The 23,194-nt window shown below is 38.3% G+C and overlaps 1 protein-coding gene across 1 annotated transcript in view; it reads left to right on the top strand.

The window, feature by feature from the left end:
• ENPP1 (ectonucleotide pyrophosphatase/phosphodiesterase 1) overlaps positions 1 to 17,720 on the top strand; it is a 71,575-nt gene extending 53,855 nt beyond the window's left edge. The window contains exons 17-25 of the mRNA XM_043457073.1: positions 540 to 627; positions 2,793 to 2,962; positions 3,796 to 3,847; positions 5,126 to 5,277; positions 7,106 to 7,235; positions 8,285 to 8,365; positions 9,191 to 9,323; positions 11,405 to 11,567; positions 13,745 to 17,720. Of these exons, the coding sequence (XP_043313008.1) occupies positions 540 to 627; positions 2,793 to 2,962; positions 3,796 to 3,847; positions 5,126 to 5,277; positions 7,106 to 7,235; positions 8,285 to 8,365; positions 9,191 to 9,323; positions 11,405 to 11,567; positions 13,745 to 13,915 (1,140 nt within the window). The 3' untranslated portion in view covers positions 13,916 to 17,720. The remainder of the gene's footprint in view (positions 1 to 539; positions 628 to 2,792; positions 2,963 to 3,795; positions 3,848 to 5,125; positions 5,278 to 7,105; positions 7,236 to 8,284; positions 8,366 to 9,190; positions 9,324 to 11,404; positions 11,568 to 13,744) is intronic.
• The last annotated feature ends 5,474 nt before the right edge of the window (positions 17,721 to 23,194 follow it).

Below are 23,194 nucleotides of genomic sequence, written 5' to 3' on the forward strand. Positions count from 1 at the left end.
TGGCAGGCAGATTCTTTCTCACTGAGCCACCTGGAAATATGGAAGCCCATATTTCATACTATATTTCTAATAATTATTTTTTCATCTATTTGTACTTCATTGAGAATGTTGCTTCACAGTAAATGAAAGGCAGTAATTAATAGGTGGAAAGATAACATACTTATGTTCTAAATAAAGATAATCCCCTCCATTTGCCTAGAACTTTAAAAATTTCAAAATACACTCATATCATTATCTGATTTGATCCCTACAGCATGGTGAATGATGGGCAGAGTAAGATTTAGATCCCATTTCACAGTTGAAAAAAGATTTCATCATCATTTTGTTCTGGTTGTCAGGTTAGGAATTGTGATAAAGTTAAGAAAGATATCCTAGATGTCTTTAGATTAAATGTGCAACAGGGATTAAAATAATATCCTAGAAGGTCCACTGGGCACAGTATTTTTCCACTTATCTTAATATAACCAGTTTGTATATGTACAATGGGCAAAGATATAAAATACCTTTTTAGTGACCAGTTTCTTTTCTGGCCAACGTAGGCTCTCTTTATTGGCTACGGACCTGGATTCAAACACAGCACTGAAGTTGACTCCTTTGAAAATATTGAAGTCTATAACTTAATGTGTGGTAAGTGTGAATGGGTAGCTCTTCTCCCTTCTGAACACAGAGCTGGAATAGATTATCGAAAGTAGGTCACATGCCGGGCACCTTTCAGGAAATGATGATAAGGCAAGATCCTCATATTTCCACCTTTCTTCTTCCTGACCCAGAGTCATTGAAAAAATATGCAAAACATAGCTATCTGTTTCCACTAGGCTGCACAGTGGTGAGATATAACAGTCAGAGCAGACAGTCTATAAATGCCAAGTGCCTGGGACTTTGCTAGGCCCTAGACTTAATGAGATGACAGTTGAACCAGATCAGGGTGGAAGCCAGGGAAAAGAGTTTGGAGGTTGTGAAAGGTAGAAAAAACAGGTGGATCCTCTAGTAGCAATAATAGTTGAATGGATGGCAGTGTCAAGGTTGCAGAAATGGAGGAGAACACTCTGGCTATATTCTTAGTTTACTCCATACCTTCTCAACTAGAGCTTTTATGGTTGAGTATTGCATTTAAAATATTGCTTCCTTTTTCTGATAACAGTACTGGAATTTATAAAACCTTAAATGTGTCCTAAGTATTGGCATAATTCTTTTAGTGGGAGCCTGAATACTTAAGTGAGTTAATTTATCCTATAGCATCTAAACAGTGCCTGGCACATAATAAGTGCTTTACTGTGTAAGTGTTTGCTGTTGTTATTATTAACAGCATGAGTCTTAGACTTGGACTGAGCTGATTTTGAATCCTAGGTCTACTATATTAGTAGCTTGAGACCTTTAGCTAAGGAAGCATGCTGATTCCTGGCGTGCATGTGTACCAAGTCGCTTCAGTCAAGTCTAACTCTTTGCAACACTGCAGACTGAAGCCCAACAGGCCCCTCTGTCCATGGGGCTTTCCAGGCAAGAATACTGGAGTGGGTTGCCATTTCCTCCTCCAGGAGATCTTCCTGACCCAGGGATCGAACCCACATCTCCTAATTCTCCTGCATTGGCAGGTAGGTTCTTTACCATTAGCGCCACCTGGGAAGCCCACCTTGGAGAAATTGAAATTCAGTTCTAGACTATTGCAATAAAGTGAATACTCTAATAAAGCAAGTACATGAGTTTTTTTTATTTTCAGTGCATATAAAAGCTTTTTTTACACAATAGCATAGTCTATTAAGTCTGCAATAGCTTATGTTTAGAAAAATGTACAGACTTTAATTAAAAAGTACTTTATCGCTAAAACATGCTAAGCATCATCTGACAATGTGGGACTGTCACAGACCTTCAACTATAAAAAAATCTCTGGAGTGTGATAAAATGAAGTACAATGAAATGCTTGTTCCTCAGATGAAAAGCTATGGCAAACCTAGACAGCATATTGAAAAGCAGAGATATCACTTTGCCAACAAAGTTCTGTCAAGTCAAAGCTATGGTTTTTCCAGTAGTCATGTACAGATGTGAGAGTTAGACCATAAAGAAGGTTGAGTGCTGAAGAATTGATTCTTTCGAACTGTGGTGTTATAGAAGACTCTTGAGAATCCCTTGGATAGCAAGCAGATCAAACTAGTCAATCCTAAAGGAAATCAACCCTGAATATTCACTGGAAGGACTGATGCTAAAGCTCCAATACTTTGGCCACCTGATGCAAAGAGCCAACTCATTGGAAAAGACCCTGATGCTGGGAAAGGTTGAGGGCAAAAGGAGAAGGGATGACAGGATGAAATGGTTGGATGGCATCATCGACTCAATGGACATGAGTTTGAGCAAACTGGGAGACAGTGAAGGATAGGGAAGCCTGGCGTTTTGCAGTCCATGGGGTTGTGAAGAGTCAGACATGACTTAATGACTAAATAACAATGAAATGATGTCTGCCTGTATTCATCTACCAAATATTGACAACTTAAATATATTTAGCATGATTGGCATATAATAAGCATTCAATAGGGGATAACTATAGTTATTGTTTACACTAAAATTTAGAAATTTTTATAGAGAAGCACAGCATGCATATCAATATTTCCATCAAGAATAACCTGATCATAAATATTCTACAACATGAGAGAGAGAGATTTTTAGTTTTATTTTAGGTAAAGAGTTAAGGACTCTTATATAGATTTGGATTTAAAAAATAAAATTCATAGTGCAAAACTACTATTTAGTTTTGAAATTTCTTAAGTAAATCTTTATTTACCATTCTTGGAATTGTGCAGATTTACTGAATTTGACCCCAGCTCCTAATAATGGGACTCATGGAAGCCTTAATCACCTTCTAAGTAATCCTGTCTACACTCCAAAGCATCCCAAAGAAGTCCGCTCCCTGGGCCAGTGCCCCTTCCCAAGAGCGCCCAGGGAGAGCCTCGACTGCTCGTGTGATCCCTCGGTAAGTATTCCGAAGATATTTAGCCCAGTGGCTATGGCTTCATAGCACCTTCTGCATAGCGTACGCTGCAGAAATATATGATGATTGAATTAAAATCTGTGAGTGGGAGCGAATGTACATATTTTCAACTCTAGTGACATATGCCGACCTTTTTATTTTTTATTTTTCCCCCTCTTAGTTTTTACACCCTTGCTGTATTTTTAATCCCCTTGTATTGAGACTTGATCTGGCTGCAGGCTGCGAGGAGGCTAGCTGAATTCTGAAATATACTCAATCGCAGAATCCGGGCTGCCCTCCTAAGCAGTGAGGTCTTTTATGAACCAATCTCAGTATTCCCTCTCTAAAATACATCCCAACCTATTTTAAATTTAGAAGGAAAATATTTTGGGGGATGAAATGAATTTATGACACTTCATTTTTACTCTTATCTTAATATGTAATTGTTGTAAGGAGATGACAATATATGACAAATTATAAACAAAATTGATCGTGTCCATAAAAGCAGACATTTGAGTAGCTCATCTTACGCTCTGTCTTTTGTTTTAGGCTTAATTTATGCTTGTAAAAGACCATAAGAGTAGAGATAAGAATTATAAACAGTAGTTATATTCTTATTTTTAATGACTTGTGTTCTGCTGTGCTAATAATTTTGTCTTTTTGCAACTATTATCCCTATGTTTTTATCCTCTTCTTCAAAAAAATAATTTCATTTGTACAGCATGGTTATAATTTTATCTTTGTTGTGTGGTGGCATACTTAAGCTGTAGAAGTCATTTGTTACAAAATTAAAGCACACTTTTCAATCCTCAAAAATTGTATCATTAATTTTTTAGATTTTGCCAATTGTGGATTTTCAGACACAGTTGAATCTGACCATGGCAGAAGGTAAGCAGGCTTTTCCTCAACAATGTGAAGCTCAGAATTAGTTTGGGGTCATTGTTTGCGAATAACCAATAAAATAAGGTAGCAGTGGAGGACCAGCTGATGAACTGGGTGAACTTCTTAGCTTGACAATCTAAACTGTTAGTCATAAGGAAGGAAGGGGTGTTTACAGTGGAAGCGGTATGTAATGTAATTAGTGGAAGCTGAATCACTCGTTATGGACTCAGTGGAGTATTTTGAGATTTTTGAAGATATTTATAGGTTTATATTATAATAATAGGTCCTCAGATTCCATTTAAAATACCTAAATTTCTGTTTCACTTAGTTCTTAATTATAAAGGAGTATAAATTGATTTATCTAAAGTTACTTTTTCATAACTCTCGAACTAAAATTAAGCATATGCAGACATCTGACGAAGTGTGGATATTTAGTATCCCTTTGATATCCCTTGACACAGTCTCAGATCCTTAAGTTACTTGGCTAACAGTTTTTTCTTGCTGAAATACAGAAGTGAATTCTGCATGCTCTTGACTTGGATTTCTCTCTATGAAATCTCTATAAATGTGCAGATTAGAGAAATTTTAGATGACCCCAAGGTGGCAAAGTGTCATGGTGAAAAATGACACCTTTGGAACTGAGTAGATATGGGTTTGAATATGAGCTTAGAAACCATATGTCCGTGGAAAAAGTATTTGTTTCCTATAAGTTGCTCTTTTCTCATCTATAAAGTAAGTATATAACCTCAATTTATAGGAGTCCATATGAATTAAATTCAGTGATATATACAGAGAATTCTATAAAGCATCTGATGCTTGAGAAAAGGGCAATAAATGGTTTATGTACTATTATTCCATTTGGTGTAGTCTCATAATTTCAGTTTAAAATTTTTGCTTTCTGAGTATACACATCATCCAGAAAACTTTCTTTTGATATTATGTCTTGGAAAATAAGTAATAGAGATAATATTAAAGAATTTTAGTAATATAAGTCCTAGTTACTGAAATTCCCAGCAATCTCGTGTAGTATCTTCTTGTAATATCTTAATATCACATTGATTTTCAGGATCTACATAGGCATACACTGTTGTGAACCCCTTTTGTTTTTTTAAAATTGTTTATGGTTCTGTTATTTGTAAGTAGTTTTGTTTTACAGTTACAAATAATTTTTCAATAGGATTAAGTAGAGAAAAGAATCAGATGAGTGTATATCATTATATCTTACCATGGAAAGCATACTAAGTGTGTTTGAACAGTGGTTTCACGTTCCCCCTATGACCCAAGAGAAGACCATTAAGCGTGGCGCTCTACCCTATGGGAGACCCAGAGTTCTCCGGAACAGCACTGTCTGTCTGCTTTACCAGCACCAGTTTGTGAGTGGCTACAGCCAAGACATCGTGATGCCCCTTTGGACATCCTACACCATCGACAGAAATGCAAGTATTTGTCACCTCTTTGCCTCTGTGTGGTTATGTTATATTATCACTAAGCAAAACTTTGACAGCATCATTTCTCACTGTCAATCTCGGCTCTGTAACCAGCTCCCAAATTAGAAGATCACTGAACCGAGAGTCAGAAAAATTAGGTCCCGGTTCTAGCTTGGCCACTGACTAGCTACGTGGCTTTGACGTTCAGAGCAAACCTTTGTGAAATGAGGGTATGCAGTGAAGGTTTCTCCCAGGCTTTGGGTTTTTTTTTTTTTCCCTTGGTTTTAATATTTGATGATGCTAATTTCTAATTTCATGACGTCACTTTTACAATCAATTAGAGTTATTATTTCTAAACACACAGCCGTGTAAGTACAAGGATTTCCCTCAGCTGCCCAAATCTTGGGCCCTCAGGGATGGAGGAGGACATGGAAGCTCAGTAACCTCCCTGCGTCTCCCACCTACAGGGAGACCTCCCAGAGCAAATCAGGGAGAGGCCTGGGGTCCTGTCCCCCACCCAGACTAGGGGAGCTCAGCCTCGAAAGGAGCCAAGATGTTCCAGAATAAGACCGCCATTCTCCCTCACCCTCACCCCCTGCATGCTGTGGTAGCAAGATAAATGAGGAAAGAAACAGAGCTTGAGACAGAGAATGGGGGAAGGAGATGAGGTTTACATCTTATCTGGAAGTCAAGTTTTAAATTAGTTGTTGTTCACTCCCTAAGTCTGTCCGACTCTCTGCGACCCCATGGACTGCAGCATGCCAGGCTTCCCTGTCCTTCACTGTCTTTGGAGTTTGTTCACACTCAACTCCATTGAGTCAGTGATGCCATCCAACCATCTCATCCTCTGTTGCCCTCTTCCCCTCCTGCCCTCATTCTTTCCCAGCATCAGGGTCTAAACCAGACTGACCAGATTTTCAGAAAGTGAAAATGTCTGGTAAGATATAGGATGCCCTTAAAGGATAGAAAGGGGATTTGAGAGAGTTTAGTTGACTATAGCAGTTAGATTTTAAAAACACAGTTATTGTTACTACTCACTAAGATTGTTCATGTATATGTAATTTTTGTATCTGTGTGTAGAGAGAATACACACACACATTCACATATGTATGGAAAGTTTCTACCTTAATTTGATGTTTAATTTTTGAAGAACATCTTCAAACATTTCGAACACTTTTTAATTGACTTTGTAATATTGAGTTCGCCAAAAACTTGATTTCTGTTTTTCCATAACATCTTCAAAAAACCCAAACGAACTTTTTGGACAATTCAGTATATAGCAGCTTACCCAGTATTTTGTAGGTCCCCATCCTATTTATTATAGTTTAATGCCTTAATTATAATGTCCTTGGACTCTGAATTTTCAGTTTTCTTATATAATGAAAGCTGCAAAAATTGAGTCATCACTACTCATGAGGTTTTCACATCAAATTACTGTTCAGTGGCTTTCCCCCACTGCCCGCCCCCCCCCCCCAACTTTTGGCTGTGTTGTACTATGAAAGAGTCTGATCTCTAAAAATCAGCAATTCACTACACAAAAGTTAGAAACTGAATAGACAAAAATATTATAAACAAAAGTAGCACAACATGGTAGGAAAAACTTGCACATATATGACAACTGATTAATATCTTTAATATTATAAAGAGTTTTTACACTTTGGTTAGAAACAAGATGAATACACTAACAGAAAACTGAATAGTGGAGCAGGGCGTGAACAGACAACCACAACTCCATGATTTTATGATATGGGTTACCTTTGATTTATTATAAAGCTCTAGCATTTTGTTCTGTTCTGTATGCCTCATCCCTGATTGTCCTTTTCATTTTGTTCTTCAGGACAGTTTCTTTACAGAAGACTTTTCCAACTGTTTTTACCAGGATCTCCGAATTCCTGTTAGTCCTGTCCATAAATGTTCATTTTATAAAAATAACGCTAAACTGAGCTATGGATTCCTCTCCCCACCACGTAAGTCTCTTCCTCTCTGCTGTTCCCTTTCCCTTATGTTTTTTCTTTCTTCCATTTCCTTTTCTTTCTTATGGGGAAGTGTACATCTTGTTTATTTACTGGTGAAAACTGTGAATGGGGAATAGAACTATGAGGGACATTGTTCAAGTATCTGAAACTTGAGTTTTGGAAACCTGTTTACTTTTGTCTGGAGGGTGATGGATTTAGGGTAACCACTGTAGATAGAACATTCTTCACTTTTCTACATTTCTTTTTAACAGAATTTGAGAAACTCAGGTCAAAAGGATGCATCAGGGTTCTTAGGAAAGAGATAACCATTTTGTTGTTTAAAAAGAAAACTCTGATTTGTCAAAGAATGAGGTTGGGAGAACCTGAGTTTCCTTGCTCTTTCACTGATACAGGCCCCTGGGGAATGGCTTTTTTTTTTTTGTAAATCATGTTCTATTTTTTCAACTGGCAGATCTGTATGTTAAATAGAAGACATTTTGAGGCCAGCCTAAAAAGGAAAAAGTCAGAGGACTCCAGTCAATACACTCAATATCCAGTCCAGTCCCCAGAGCAAGCTTCTGAAGTCAGAACTTGGCTTTTGCATTATAAAAATAAGTCCAAGCCAGAAGTCCATACAAAGAAGCCTTGTACAGCATTTCAAGGCAGACATCCCTTGTGATGTTTTTTTCTGGTTAGTAGGTGTTCTGAAGCCAGATGTTCTCCTTTTTTCTTTTTTCTGTGAAAGAGTTCAAGGAAAGATTGTTGACACAATATACTTTAGTTGAAAATAAGGCAAATGAGGTAAAATTTGAATATGTTTCATTTGGGCCCTTCATATTAAAGATTTCGTTTCTTTGATAAATTCATTTTGAAGAAGAAAAGATCCAATTTTTTTTTTAAGGGACCTGATCACATTGCATTTCCCGCCTTGATCTAGTACCTGGGAAAGTTTTACGAGTTTAAGATGATAGCCCATTTTTTTAAATACCCCCATGAGAAAGTATAGTTCTTACTGTGATTTGTAAAGAATGAAATAGTTGTTCTTGTTATTTTCTTTGTAGAATTACATAAAGGTTCAAGTCAAGTATATTCTGAAGCATTACTTACTACTAATATAGTGCCTATGTACCAGAGTTTTCAAGGTAAAATTTTTAATCTTATATCTCTTAGTTTCAAATGAATTTCCCAAAATTATAGGTGTGATTTATATGTAAATGACTGATCCTCCAAATTAAATGACTAAACATCAAGTATGTTCTTATAGGTTTGTTTAACTTAGAAAATACCAGTACACAAAAAATCCTACAAGTATTGAATTATGATATAGTCCCATATTTATTATTATGCTTTATATTTAAGTGTCTACAAACACTTTTGTGGGAAAAGAATGTAGTGTTCTTCTTAACTTATCTAGCTAATGTAATCTACTAATATATATTAAATTTCAGTCTGTTGCCTTATTTAACTATTTAGAAGTTCTTGATAATTGTTTTTAATTTAAAATGAATGGATTTTACATCATTATTAATTATTGCAGCTATTGGCTTTTTTAAGAATAAATACACATTTATACTTTAAGTAACTTACAGAGCATACAAGGAAAATTTTATTGTAGTTTACCTCTGGAATGCTTTTGCATAGTTCAAAATTCTCTAGAATATTTCCCCCAAAATACAGATGTTAACAATAAATTTGAATAGCTTGCCTTGTTTGTGTTCTTATATTTTTTATGCTTAGTGATAGTATTTGATCTCAGCTTCATGGTAATACATATGTTCAGGGATGCCTGAAGTAGAATTGAATTCAGCGTTTGCTGGTTAGTCTTTCCAAGAGCAAAAGCTGATTGTTGGCCAGACTTCACTTTATCCCTACTTATGACAAATGCTAATTTTGATTCATAATTTGACTCATGGTTGATTTAAGTCATCTCGTTCTTTTGGCACTTAGCGTCTTCCTTCTTGTTTCAGTTATATGGAACTACTTGCATGGCACCTTGCTGCAGAGGTATGCTGAAGAAAGAAATGGTCTCAATGTTGTCAGTGGTCCTGTGTTCGATTCTGATTATGACGGACGTTATGATTCCTTGGAGACTCTGAAGCAGTAAGAACATGTTTCATTTACTCTTAAATACAGCTCTCAAATGGGACTACCATCCAGTTGAGTCAGCAGAACCTCTTCTATCTATCTATTCATATTTGTGTAGCTGACATTTCTCATTATGCAGGAAGCCCCTTGAAATAGCTGATTAATTTTGATGTTTTGATTTTCAGTAAAATATTTTTTAGATGAAAGTAGTGTTTATCCCCCACTCAGCTTAGGTGAATAATTCTATAGCTCATATTAAATACTGAACTCTGCCTTTTGTTAAGAAGATAACAACAGTGTTTAAAATCTCTCTCTGTGGCTATTGTGGAGAAGCCGTTTTAACTAGCAAACTGCCAGCTACAAGATAAAGAATGAAGACATAAAGCCATAGTGCTGCGGTGTTGCCGTAGGTTGAATGTCGCAGCTTTCGGTTTTATCCAAGTCTGCTGCAAGGGGAATTTGTTGCAGGAACGAAAGTGGGGTGGAAGAGGATGGCCATGTCCCAGATCACTTCTGAGTCCCTGGGATGGCCACCAAGTGTGGGTTGCTGGCTCCACACAGGAAAGACTTCAAGAGCGAGCCATAGTAAAGAGAAATGAGGTTTATTCAGGGAGATACACACTCCATAGATAGAATGTGGGCCATCTCAGAAGGCAAGAGGCCCCAGGGTATGGAGTGTCAGTTTTTACAGGGGTGGGTAATTTCACAGGCTAATGAGTGGGAGGGGTCTCCCAGCTCTTTTGAGGAAGGGGTGGGTATTTCCAGAAACTGGGCATTGCCCACTTTCTCGTCTTTAGAGTCGGCCTTGGGACTGTCATGGTGCCCGTGGGCATGTTGTTTGGGATGCCGATGTGTTGCAGTAAGTGTATACTGACCCCCAAGGTCTAGTGGAATTTGAATCATCTGCCACCTTGGACCTAGTTTGTTCTAACCAATTTATGTCACGTCCTTGGACTATGTTATGTTTTTAAAGATTGTGCCCTGCCCCCTTCCGGTCTCAGAATGATACAGTGACCTTCTTGAGAAACCATCAGTGGTGCTCTCATAAAGGAAAGGGGAAGAACATTTTAGAGATCAGTTGATCTTCATTAAAACAATTGCAAAATTTTTGGAAGCAATTTTGGTTCTTCAGTCTATGAGAAAAGTGGAGTGAAACATCCACTGGGATTCAGCCCCCTTCTGAGAACCACTCCCTCAGGCTGACTTAGAGGTTACTGTTTATACATGTACACCTGTGACCACTTCATTTGTAAAATTATATTTTTAATATATTCTTTAAGGCATAAGGATCCTATGTAAATGCCTCAGAGGTAGCAGCAGGAGAATGGGTAGAGAAGAGAACTTATTCCTTTCCCATTCACAGCTTCAACTGGAACACGTTTTAATCTGCTTCGTGTATAGTGGCTCCACATAAGATTGTGTTTGTTTGTTTTTTTAATGATACCACCACTACCTTAAATTTTGAAAGATAACTAAAAAACCAAATGAATCTACTTTTTTTTCCCCCCAAACAAATCTAGTCTTCAGATCTAAGGAAATAGAATTAAGATGAGGTAAATGTGTCACTTGGGACATCTTTGAGAATATGCTTTAATTAAAAACAAAAAGTAAAAACAAAGTTATAGGATAGGAAAGAAGATCCAGTTAAAACAACAGCTTCTCTGAAGGAGCTGGAATGAAAAAAATCTCAAACCAGTTCTCTGTCTTTCACTCTCTGTTCGTAACTGCCTGGAGTTTAAAAGATTCTCAGTAATGCTTTAGAGTCTTGATTGTACATTTTCAAAATTGATGATTTTTTCCCTTAGTGTCTCAGTTCCAATATGTTAAGGTGGAATTACCAAAAAAATACAAAGTTTTAATAAATTTCTATAAAAAGTAACATTATTTGGATTGTGTTTCTATGTCTTCTAATTCTTCTTTCTCCATCTGGCAGAAAATGTTGAGGTATTATGATGACTAACTTCTTACAGTATGTTTAATTATTTGACTGAATTTTATTGGGGGATATATTGTGTTAAAAATATACTTGAGTGAGATAGTCATTAAAGGGAAGATAGTTATTTTTTTCTTAAAGTGCATATTATCGTATTTTACAGAAACAGCAAAATCATCCGTAATCAGGAAGTTCTGATTCCAACGCACTTCTTCATTGTGCTAACAAGTTGTAAAAACACATCCCAGACTCCCTTACAGTGTGAAAATTTAGATCCCTTGGCTTTCATTTTGCCTCACAGGACTGATAATAGAGAAAGCTGTGCGGTAAGTGGCCTTTGTAATTTATCTTTAAGCATCGATATATAAATATATTTGTGCATGTCTTACATCTGACATTACTGTGGGAAAAGAAGACATAACTAGAACATACATGTTTGAGATTATAGAATGCTTTTAAACTTGATCCTCTTAGTTTATTCAAAGAAGATCATTCTTGTCTGTTAAAAGCACCAACAGTAAGATCAAAATGTAAAAACTTGGTTGACGTCATATGGCTTAGCCACTAAATCCATGTATAAATTCTGGGCCCTTCCCTGGAAAAAAAGGGCTGCAATAGATTTATGCTTACATTTCACTAACCAAACTGATGTTAAGTGCCTTGAATTAGGTGTTAAGTTCCTTTTCCATCTGTACCATTCCAAAAGCTATTATACCAATAAGCATTTAACAAATTCTATAATGGCAGTATAACTAGAAGACACCAAATATTGGACTTGAACCAGAAAGTGAATCCTTTGAAGGTGTATCACATATACTTGGTCTTCCCTGGTGGCTCAGACGATAACAAATCCACCTTCAATGCGAGAGACCTGGGTTCGGTCCCTGGGTTGGGAAGATCCCCTGGAGGGCATGGCAGCCCACTCCAGTATTCTTGCCTAGAGAATCCCCAGGGACAGAGGAGCCTGGTGGGCTATGGTCCATGGGGTCACAAAGAGTTGGACACGACTGACCGACTAAGCACAGCACATATACTTACTGACCCCTTCTGTTTCATGTCTGATACAGTGTCCAAGGATTAGCTGGATGTTGGCCTGAGAGAACAGATGTCTTTTATTTATTCATGTAAATGCTGGAACAGATGGTCAATATCTACTGGCCAAGTAGTCTACTGAGTCAGGCTCTGCCCTTGAAAGCCAGGGTGAGGGTCGCTGGAGTGGAGGAGACCGAGTGAAGCAGCTTCCGGGTGGTGGATGATTAGAAGCTGATGGGAAAATGGAAATTATTGATCTGTTCCCTTTTATGTGAAAAGTCTGTATTTATTATTTGCAACTAATAATATCATCAGGGCACATGAACCTTTATTGAAGTGTGTCTTTGAAGTATAATCATAGCACACCAGCAAGTGGATATGTTCTTCATCTGACTTTCTCCAGTAGCCATTTTCAGAAAAATTTACACCAACATATGGGTGTATGATTTCCATCTCTGCTTCCATGTGCCAGAGCATAAGCCTTTAATTCTTTTTTGGTCTCATATTAGCTAGAACTTCACTAATTCACCAGAAGTGAAAGTGTGTTTTTCCACTTCCCCTAACCCTTTCTTCATTGGAGCTGTGTAGATAACTGATTCTGATAAGAACTAGCATTTATATAGCTCATTTGCACACATCATTGTGTTTGATCTTCAGAACAACCCTGTGAGGAGGGCGCAGGTAAGAGAATTAGTATTCAGATGTTAAATAACTTGCCTCAGTTTACCTGGTAGGATAATGGTAGAAGTAGAACTTGATCCAAGTTGTTGTTGACTGTTTGCAGCTCCATGGACTGCAGCATGCCAGGCCTCTCTGTCCCTCACCATCTCCCAAAGTTTGCCCAAGTTCATATCCATTGCATCAGTGATGCCATCCAGCCATCTCATCCTCTGAGGCCCTCTTCTTTTTCTGCCCTCAATCTTTCCCAGCATCAGGGACTTTTCCAATGAGTTTGCTGTTTGCATCAGATGACCAAAATACTGGAGTTTCAACTTTAGCATCAGAGCTTCTAACCAATATTCAGGGTTGATTTCCCTTAAGATTGACTGATTTGATCTTGCTGTCCAAGGGGCTCTCAGGAGTCTTTTCCAGCACCATCATTTGAAGGCATCAGTTCTTCGGCATCAATCCAAGTTCCTTTATGCTAATTCCCATATTCTTTGCACCGTGGCATGTCGCTTCTGTTTTCCAACATTTTTAACCCCATACTGTTTCTTGCACCAAGGCAATGTAGGTATATCTGTTCCACATACACTTTCCTCAGATTTAATACATCTATTAAACAAACATGCATGGTATGTATTGGATGGTGAACTGCTCAAGAGCAGGGATTATGCCTAACAATTCTCATGGCATCTGCCATTTAAGAGACAGGGTGTCATGGCTGATTACAATGAGGGAGATGCAGAGTGTGTAGGGAAGGTGGATTGAATATTGTCCAGTGACTTTTCTTCCTTTCCCACCCTCATAGCACGGGAAGCATGAATCTTTATGGGTTGAAGAGTTGTTGAAGCTACACAGAGCTCGGATCACAGATGTTGAACACATCACCGGACTCAGCTTCTATCAAGAAAGAAAAGAGCCAATTTCAGACATTTTAAAGTTGAAAACACATTTGCCAACCTTTAACCAAGAAGACTGATACTTTTTTTATTCCAAAAACAGGACAGTAAATCTTTGTGAAAGAGCCTTCTGTTTTATACATCCTCTATTTACGCTGTTGCATTGTTTGGAAACTGTTGACCAGAGTTAGAACTGGGAATCCTCTGTGATACACGACCTTCTCAGGGAAACTTGTGGCCTCCGCGTAACAGTAGGAAAGTGTTCCTACTGAGTCTCACACATGTTTGAATGTGTAAGAATTGTTCAGATTTGGGAATAAAGACAGATCATACCTAAAACTGCTCTTCTACTTCTCTTAAGGGCAGAAGGAGCTGTGAACATTCTCTGGACACCAGATATTTGAATCATATTATCATTAATCAATTTCTATGATGCTGACAAACACTAGACTAATGAATAGGATTGGAGTAGACCATGTTTCATTAGTTTATTCACAGGAATTTAAAAGTGATTCTGGATTCTTTTTAACTAGGATATTCATTTATTTTCATTTTAATCAGAAAAGTATATGGGAGCAGAAATATTTGAAGCCCTATTTTTATCTCTTCTATACACCCCCTCAAAAGCTTACTATTTTTTAATTGTGACTGGGTTTCTTCAGATTTAATGATTCTTTCAGGTTAAACTTTAAGGGACCATCTGTACTGAGTGTATCTACCCTTTATAAAATTTTATTCTACATTTGTACCAAAAAAGAAAAATATTCCAATCTGATCACTGATGATATAGGTTGAAAATAACTCCAATAATTGTTACTTTATACTGTTAAAAGTGTGTCTTGTCTTAGTTAAACTTCATGGGGCTTGTCAATTCATGCAAGATAGCATTTTTCATCCAAATAATAGGAATGTTTTCCTCTATAGACAAAAATCACCCTACTAGCAACAGAGCTGTCCTGTTCTGAGATGTTCATTCTGAAGTTCCATTGATTTGAAGAGAATGTATTACCATCATTTATTATCTTCTTAATACTCATGATAAATGAACTTGATTTTCTTCACTTTGTAGACTGTATATACCGTTCAGTACCAACCTGTGAATGTTCAAAAGCTACATTCATGTTTTAGGCTACTTGAATCTGATTTAAGTGTTATATTAATACACCAAAAGTCTGTATTTGTCCTTCACATTCCACTTGTTCTTCAATAGCATAGGGGCCCCAAACCTTCCAATAATACAGCTTGCATCTGAAAATTATTTACTAATTTAGAAAGTTTCGTTGATTTTATTTTAGTCCCACAGATCCCTGAGGTTATATACATTTTTCCCCCCAGACTCTTTTTTCGGTTTTTCAGATTGGGCAATTTCTATTGTTCTGTCTTCAATTTCACAGATTCTTTCCTCTAATTCATTTTGCTGTTGAGCCCATTCATTTATTTTTATATTTCAGTTATTGCAGATTTTTTGTTTCTAAAATTTCCATTTGATTCTTCTTTGTAGCTTTTATTTCCTTGCTGAGAATTTTTATCTCTTCGCTGAGACTTTCCAGTTTTGCATTTGTTTCAAACATGTTCATAATTGCTTATTGAAGCATTATGTTGGATGTTGTAAAATCCTTGTCAGGTAATTCCTACATGTGTTGTCTTTATGTTGGCATCTGTTATCTTTTTTCATTCAAAAATATTTTTCTGGTTCTTGTTGTAATGAATGATTTTCAACTGAAACCTGGATATTTTAGGGATTATGTTTGAGACTGTGGATCTCATTTACACTTTCTGCTTTAGCTGACTTTAGCAGGGGAGTTGGGGGCACTATCCTATTAATACCAGTTGTGTTAGAGTCCAGGTTTTTTCACCCTCTATTGACGCTTGGAGTGAGGAGAAACCCTTGTTGCTGGACAGAGTAGGAATTCAGTATCCTCCTCTGTCTCCATTGATGTCTCCCTGCCTGGGATGTGCTAGGCTCCTAATTAGCGCTTCCACGTGGTGTGCACTGATGCTGTGGACAGGGGTGGCAAGGAAAATTTTTTTTTTTTTTATCACTAGTGGGAATAAAATTACCAGTTTCCTACTCAGCCGTCTCTGATGCTCTTCTGGCAGAGAACTTGGGGCAACTCTTCACAGCCTGGCAAGCCCCTGTCTTTCCTGGCATGGTGATGTTTTTAGTTGGAGTGGAGTGGTTATTGTTTTGTTTCTTGCTAGGCCACTCCTCTTCTGGTCCTTTGGCTGCAGAGATAGCAGGCCTTTCTTGGGGTTTCTTTTTGTCCTTACTTGTTGGAATATCCAGGTTGCTGACTTTTCCGGCAGCAAGTCTGGGATATATGAACTAAAAGGAAGCCCAGGGGGACTCATTGCGGTGTTGCTGCTTGGGTCTTGAGGTCCCTAGCCTGTCTGCCTTCTCCTCTCCACCTTTTAGAATCTTCCTATCTTTCTTTTATATATAATAACAAAGCTTTTTATCTGCATTTCGCAGAAGGATATCTACTTCTTTGTAGAAGTATCTTACTGATTTTTATATATTCTTCAAAACACATGCAGACACAGTTGCCTCTACATAGAACATCTTAGCAGATCTTAATTAAGTGGATAGACGCCTTTCCCCTTTGCCAGACACCAGGAATAACAGAAAAAAATGATTTACAGTCTTTTCAGTCTTGAAGAAAGGGAGGAGACATAAGAAATGTAAATGATCCCAAGAGTGTGGTAAATGTTCTAAAGGAACCATGGGGCACGAAGGAGGCCCTGGTGCCCCTTGGCAGTGAGGGTGGTGGCTTACTAGAGGAGGTGATAGCTGGGCCCAGACTTGAGGGTGAGTTAGAGCTCTTCAGGGGAAAGGGTGCGGGAAGGGCATTTTAGCCTCCCTTGGATGCATACATTTTGGGCATTTTTCCATTTACTGCTACTGCAGATATTTTCTACAAGTGTCACTGTGACCAGTTTACAATAAGCAACTATTTCATTTTTTTGTTGTTGACCTCCTGTTCTTAAAGGAAATGTCAGAATATAAATTCTGTGCTGACTCTTTAAAGGGAAAGGCATGCACATCTGTTCCTACTTCGTTTTCACTTGCTCTTATACAGCATTCTTTTTTTTTTTTTTTCCCTCTTGTCTGGAAAGAGACCCTTTCTTCTACTCTTTAATCAACTTAAAACATACGATTCGTCTCCAGTTTGAATGCTAAATTCACATGATCATGTATGGGAATGTTTTTATCTTACTTTTCTCAATAAAGGCCATCCTTTCCTTTCAAATGAACAGCAAAACTTTTATTTATGCCTAATTTTACTGCCCTATCTCTCGTCAGTACTTCTTAAATGAGGTAAGTAACTCTCATGCAAAATTTTCTACTTGGTTAGTCTAGTGTGGCAGAGCAGAAAATCAGGTGAAACCTGAAAATATTTCCAGGAATCAGAGCAAAGAGGGCAAGCCTTAGGGAGAATAGGTGAATGTTTAGGTTCCAGCGGGATAAGGAGATCCACAGGACAGCTGGGCTGATTGGTCCCGTTTAAGGAGATAAGACAGACCAGGCGGAGAGAGCCAGACCACCGGGTCCTGCGGGAGGCTCTGACCCCCTCGTGACTGTTTTCTGCCGTTAGCTGCAATAACTGTCCCGCCCGGATCTGTGGGTACGTGTTTATCTATGATTGAAACTGTTGAACTTTGAAACTTAAGTGTGATCACACTTCCTACTGAAGCCTAGCACAGGAATTAGGTATGTGGGTGCTTTCACAAGCACCAAGTAAATTTTTTTATGACTATACTTCAAGGACATTTTCCCTGATTTTTTGGCCAGTCTAAATATTGTAAGATAGAAAAAACTTCTACAGAATAAGTGTCTCTAAGCTAAGAAATGTGGATTTACAAATAAAAGTTGTGTATCCAGAAGACCGGCTGCTTTCCTGCGAGGACGTGTGTGTGTGTGTGTGTGTGTCCTGCGAGGACGTGTGTGTGTGTGTGTGTGTGTGTGTGTGTGTGTGTGTGTGTGTGTGTGTGTGTGTGTGTGTGTGTGTGTGTGTGTGTGTGTGTGTGTGTGTGTGTGTGTGTGTGTGTAATGGGTGGGGCTGCATCTCTGGGGACTGCTGTGGGGTCAAGGGTTGTAGACAATTATCCGCAGCTGTGTTGTCCGAAGGAGAGACAAGATCCAAAGTTCATTTCAGGTTCACAAAGTGAACAGCCATTTCTGATGTGTGACTGACTATTCTTGTTTTTTGGTATTTTAATTACATTTAGCTATATTTCAAAGTAAAAACAAGTAACATATATAAAGGCAAGGCATATAGAAATATCTTTCCAGTGTTTAAAATGATCTGAAACCAGAAGGAAAGACTCCAACTTATAACTTATATAAATTTTTTCAACATGAAATTTTCCTATTTATCTTCTCCATAATATATAGTGACTGGAAAAAAAAAGATGTTTACTAGAAATCATATGTATACCAGGAACCATAGATGTATAAAATACAGTTAGTTTACTAGGAATGAGTATTACACCTATGGGATGGTAAAAGGAAGCAATATAATCCTACCCCAATGCAATTGTTTTTTTTGTTTTTTTTTTTTGCAATTGTTTTAAATTTAACTTCATACTTGCCCCCAAGCACTCAATTCAAGGGACAATTTGAGGGTTTTAATACAAATATCTAACATATTATTTTTAAAACTCATATCCAATTTCACTATAAATCAGAAATTCAGAACTCAGAATAGACTTCAGCTTTCACAGAACAGAGATACAAAACAATTTAATAAATATACAGGAAATGAGTTTTTTACATCTTTTGATAATTTTGTCCAATGATGTCCAGGTATTTTTCACTATCAAATATCATTTCTGCCTACACTTAAATGCAGTAGTTTGGGGTTTAAACAAAGGAAGAAAAACAGGGGTCTCAGTGGAAAGTTTATAAGCTAATGAAAGCTTGAAATGATTTTAAATGAGAACAAAATATTCTCAGTCCAATGAATAGATCTCATTGCTCCAATTTTCACAATTTAAAAAAATCTCAGATAAAACCTACAATTCTGAGTTCTTGCTCATAAACTATTATATACCTTGACACAACTTCACTGTCTTGAGTTACTCAGTTTTGTTAAGGTCCAAACAGAAACAAGCTGGTAAATCTATGAGGCTTTTATTTGTGTACTATCTTGTTTTTAAGGTAACACCACTGATTAACTCAGTAGCACACTTTAAGACCACAACTAGATTAGATTCAATTAGAACAAAACTGACAGTAAGTTTCAGAGCTGGGCTTCCTCTGTTAAGGAGTTAGGCATTAGGGATGAATTGGGGAACAGGGCAGATGGGATGCCTGTCCCCTTCCCTGGTACTTACTAAGTTCTAGCCCAAGGCACACTGGGGCTTCCGCTCTGCAATGCAGGAGACCTGGGTTCGATCCCTAGGTCAGGAAGATCCTCTGGAGAAAAGAATGGCTACCCACACTCCTGGTATTCTTGCCTGGATAATTCCATGGACAGAGGCTACAATCCATGGGGTCACAAAGAGTCAGACACGACTGAGCTACTAACCCTTCACTTCCAAGGCAGATGTCCTTAGGAGTCCTCTTCTCTATTCCCCTAAGGGACTGGTCATGTGCTCATACCCTCCTAGACCTTGGAGACTGTAGACAGCACCTCCCCTCAAGACTAGACATTCTTGTGCAGTTGTCCCGACTGTGTGTTCCCTGACCTGGGCACAGTGTTGCTAGATGGCGTTGAGACCTAAGAGATTGTCCCCAAACTCCTTAACCCACTCCCATGCTAGGTCTAAGTACCTGGCTTGCTAAAAGCAGTCTGCAACCATAAAAGATAATAAAATAGTTTCAGGATAATGTGGTTATAGGTATAAGAGGATTTTTAGCTTCCAGCTGGGGTTTCCAGGAAAAGACCTGGCAAGATCGTCTCCTTACCATAAACTGTGTAAGGAAAATGAGAAATCCCAAGAAGCTGCATCATCTATACTTCTGTCAGCCTGTTATCTTCTGTTAACTTTGCTGACTGTATCCTTTGAGCTTATTTCAGAATACTGTAACTTTGATAAGATGTGTGTTGAGTGAAATTGAGTTCACTGTTTCACCAGGGGTACAACTCAATACTGTGGGATATTACCCCCTCTCCCCCCTCCCCCGCCCCTGTGGTTTGAATTGTCAACAAAAAATTAATCATTAATCAATCAATCAAAGAAAGAATTGGGAAATTTTAACTGAGTCAAATTTGAGGATTATAACCTGGGAAGAGCATCTCAGAAAGCTCTAAGAACCGTTCTGCCCATTAGAAGTCAAGGCACAGTTTACATAAGTTTTTTGAGGCAGAGTGCAAGTTGCTCAGTCATGTCTGACTCTTTGCAACCCCATGGACTATGGAATTCTCCAGGCCAGAATACTGGAGTGGGTAGCTTTTCCCTTCTCCAGGGGATCTTCCCAATGCAGGGATCGAACCCAGGTCCCCCACATTGCAGGTGGATTCTTTACCAGCTGAGCCACAAGGGAAGCCCTTGAGGCAGAAGGCTATATATTAAATGAAGCATTAATGATTATATAAACCAGATTTCAGCACCATGATGGTGGGTCATGTGGTCCTTTACAAAATCAAAATACTACCTTCTAAGGAGTTATCTTGTTGGTACTAGGGGAATGTTGCTGTTTATGGTTGAATAGGTATTCCTGGTGATGGGGGAAGTTTGGTCCATTCGTAATGCAGCTACACAATGCGCGGTGAAGGGAGAGAGGAGGCCAAAGAAGACTTTTTATGTTTACATTTTTCTTATCTTGCCATAAATATGAATTCCATTTCACATAACTCTCATTTGGTATTTAGCATGTATTTCGTAAATTGATCGATGGTTTTCATGTATTTATTGTCTTGTCTCCAAAGTTATTTCTCACTGAGGACAGAAATAATCTTTATATTCTCTGTCTCTAGCACAGCACCTTGCATGCAGTAGCTGTTCAATTTGAAAAATGACCAAGTGAATAAAAACCAGTGAGATGATCCTAGCAAAGCATCCATTTAAGATTGCCAAGGCATCACAGGTTACAGAAATGCAGCTGAAGGACAATCACACTGAAATGAATAATTCTTTGCATCCCTATTTTTAAGTTCCAGATGGAATTTTCAATAGAATATCTTTTTAAAAGAGTTCATTTATAGATGTATTTCTAGTGCACAAAGCAGAGTTTTTTAAAATAATAGATCAAGAATGCCTTTCGAGGGCCATTCACAGTTGTTTCATTGACTGTATCCTGTGGAAAGTATGATGCCTGATGAACTGAAAGCACAAAAGGGAATTTTTAGAGCTTTGACGTGTCAAGTGAGAACCCCTCCACAAAGCACGTAGTGTTTCCCCAGTAACAAGCTGTCATCATAAATATTCACCGGCAAAGGTGGATCTGCATCGCAGGGCCACCCAAGTGATGTAACCCACGCCCCAGGAGCGAAAACTTCTTTTTTTTTTTTTTTAACCATACAAGCTACTTGTGTTTTATCACCAGAATACCACAAAGGCCTGGAGCAAAATCAAACTGAACCGGTTTAATCCAAGACAGTGGACAAAGAAAGCTAAAGGTCACTATTTTCCATGCCTTGATTTCTCTGTTTCCATGCCAACCCCTCAAGGACGGACACTGGCCCTGGCCCATTCCTGTGTTTGTTTCAAAAGTACCTGGTGTTGAGCAGAGATGCTTTGCAGCTGTGCTGGGAGAGACGCCTACTTTGAGAGAGACACAGCAATCAGCTGCCCCCAGCTGGGCTCTGACTTGACCCCAGAACCATGCCCGCACAGGTGAAACCTGGGGGAGAGTGGCGTTCCCTCTGCTTTATCACCATGCTGAGATCTCCCCGCAGGGAGGGATTTGCACTATGCTTGGCACAATGCTGCTGTGTGCAAAGGAGCTTGGAAGACTGCACGAGTCTGGGCTGCCCCTTGAAATCCCCACCCCTTTCCTGGAGCCCTGCCGACCTGTCTGCCTCTTGATCCTTAAAATTCCCTTCCTCCCTTCCCCTGGGGAAAGGTTGTTTTGGTGCTCAAGCACCTCTTCTCTATTCTCTGGCCATTGACTTTTCATTCAATGGCTTGGTGTAAGTCTATCTTGCTTGCTCCAACTGTTTCATTATTGGCAGTGCAAACCTGAGCAAGAAAGAACCTCCTGAGCTCGGGATGGGGATGGGGGTGAGGGGAGTTCAGTTCAGGTAGGGCCCCAAGAGGGGCCCTCACATCTGATCTGGTTCTCACGTTCATCCACTCCAGTAACACCTTCTGCAGTAGGGGAAAACAGATCAGCCTGGAAGGAAATAAGTAGGTGGTAACAACCACCCCGGAGCACCTGGAACAAATGGATTTCAGGTGACTTCCCTTTACCAAAGAGATTTTCCTCTTTCCTAACTCTTCCTCCTATTTTTGAAATTTAGGGCAATGGAATCTAGCATTGCCTATGATGGTAGTGAAGTAAGAAGTGTTAGAGGTGGGTTAAGTCACCCCATCCCTCTCTGATGGAAGGTTAACAAATGACTAAACTTAAATTTTCAAGTAACCAGTGCATCAATAATATTATTATGACAACAAAAGTCTTTGAAATGAGATCAAATATGATGATAATTATAATAACTACCCATTACTGAATGCTTATCTTGTTCCAGACATTGCACTAAATGGTTTACATATATTTTCTGAACAATCCTGTAATGTGAAAATACTATCTAACTGTGGCTAGTGGGTTATCCCTGGCAGGGACTTGAACTCAGATCCTGGCAAAGTTCATATGTTTAAGGAGTATATCATGTTGCCTTTTTAATAAACACATGGAAAATGTTCAAGTCATCAAGTTCTACTCCATTAGTAATTGAACTCTAAAACAGTTCTTGAAATACATTTATTAATAGTGTAAATATTAATAGTAGGACATATAACCAATTTTTCAAAAAGCTTTTTAAAAACATAACCAACATACGTTAACCCTGTATTGAAAAATGGGCAAAAGTTTGGATTAAGGCATTTGTAGGAAAAAAATGCAAAGAGCAAACCTAAGTGCATAAAAATGTTTTACTTCATTAGTTAACATTTTTGTGCTTACCCCATGGTGAAAAAATTAAAAAGATACACATCTCCACTGTTTCAAAGTTAATAGGCTGTGAGACCTTGAGAACGGCATCACAAGACAAGATACTCTGACATCTCTGACAGCAATTTGATGACTGTGTTCTGAAATCTAAAAATTGTCCATAAACACTTCAGTCTGAAGTGTTCAAATCTGAAGTCTTCAAATTTGTTCTAAAGAAACCATTATCCAACTGTCAGAAGATACAAAGTAATATTCAATCTAAATGGTTGGCTATTATTAGAGAAACAGTAATAGTATAGTA

Source organism: Cervus canadensis, chromosome 33 (assembly GCF_019320065.1).
Source record: "Cervus canadensis isolate Bull #8, Minnesota chromosome 33, ASM1932006v1, whole genome shotgun sequence".
NCBI classification, from domain to species: Eukaryota; Metazoa; Chordata; class Mammalia; order Artiodactyla; family Cervidae; genus Cervus; species Cervus canadensis.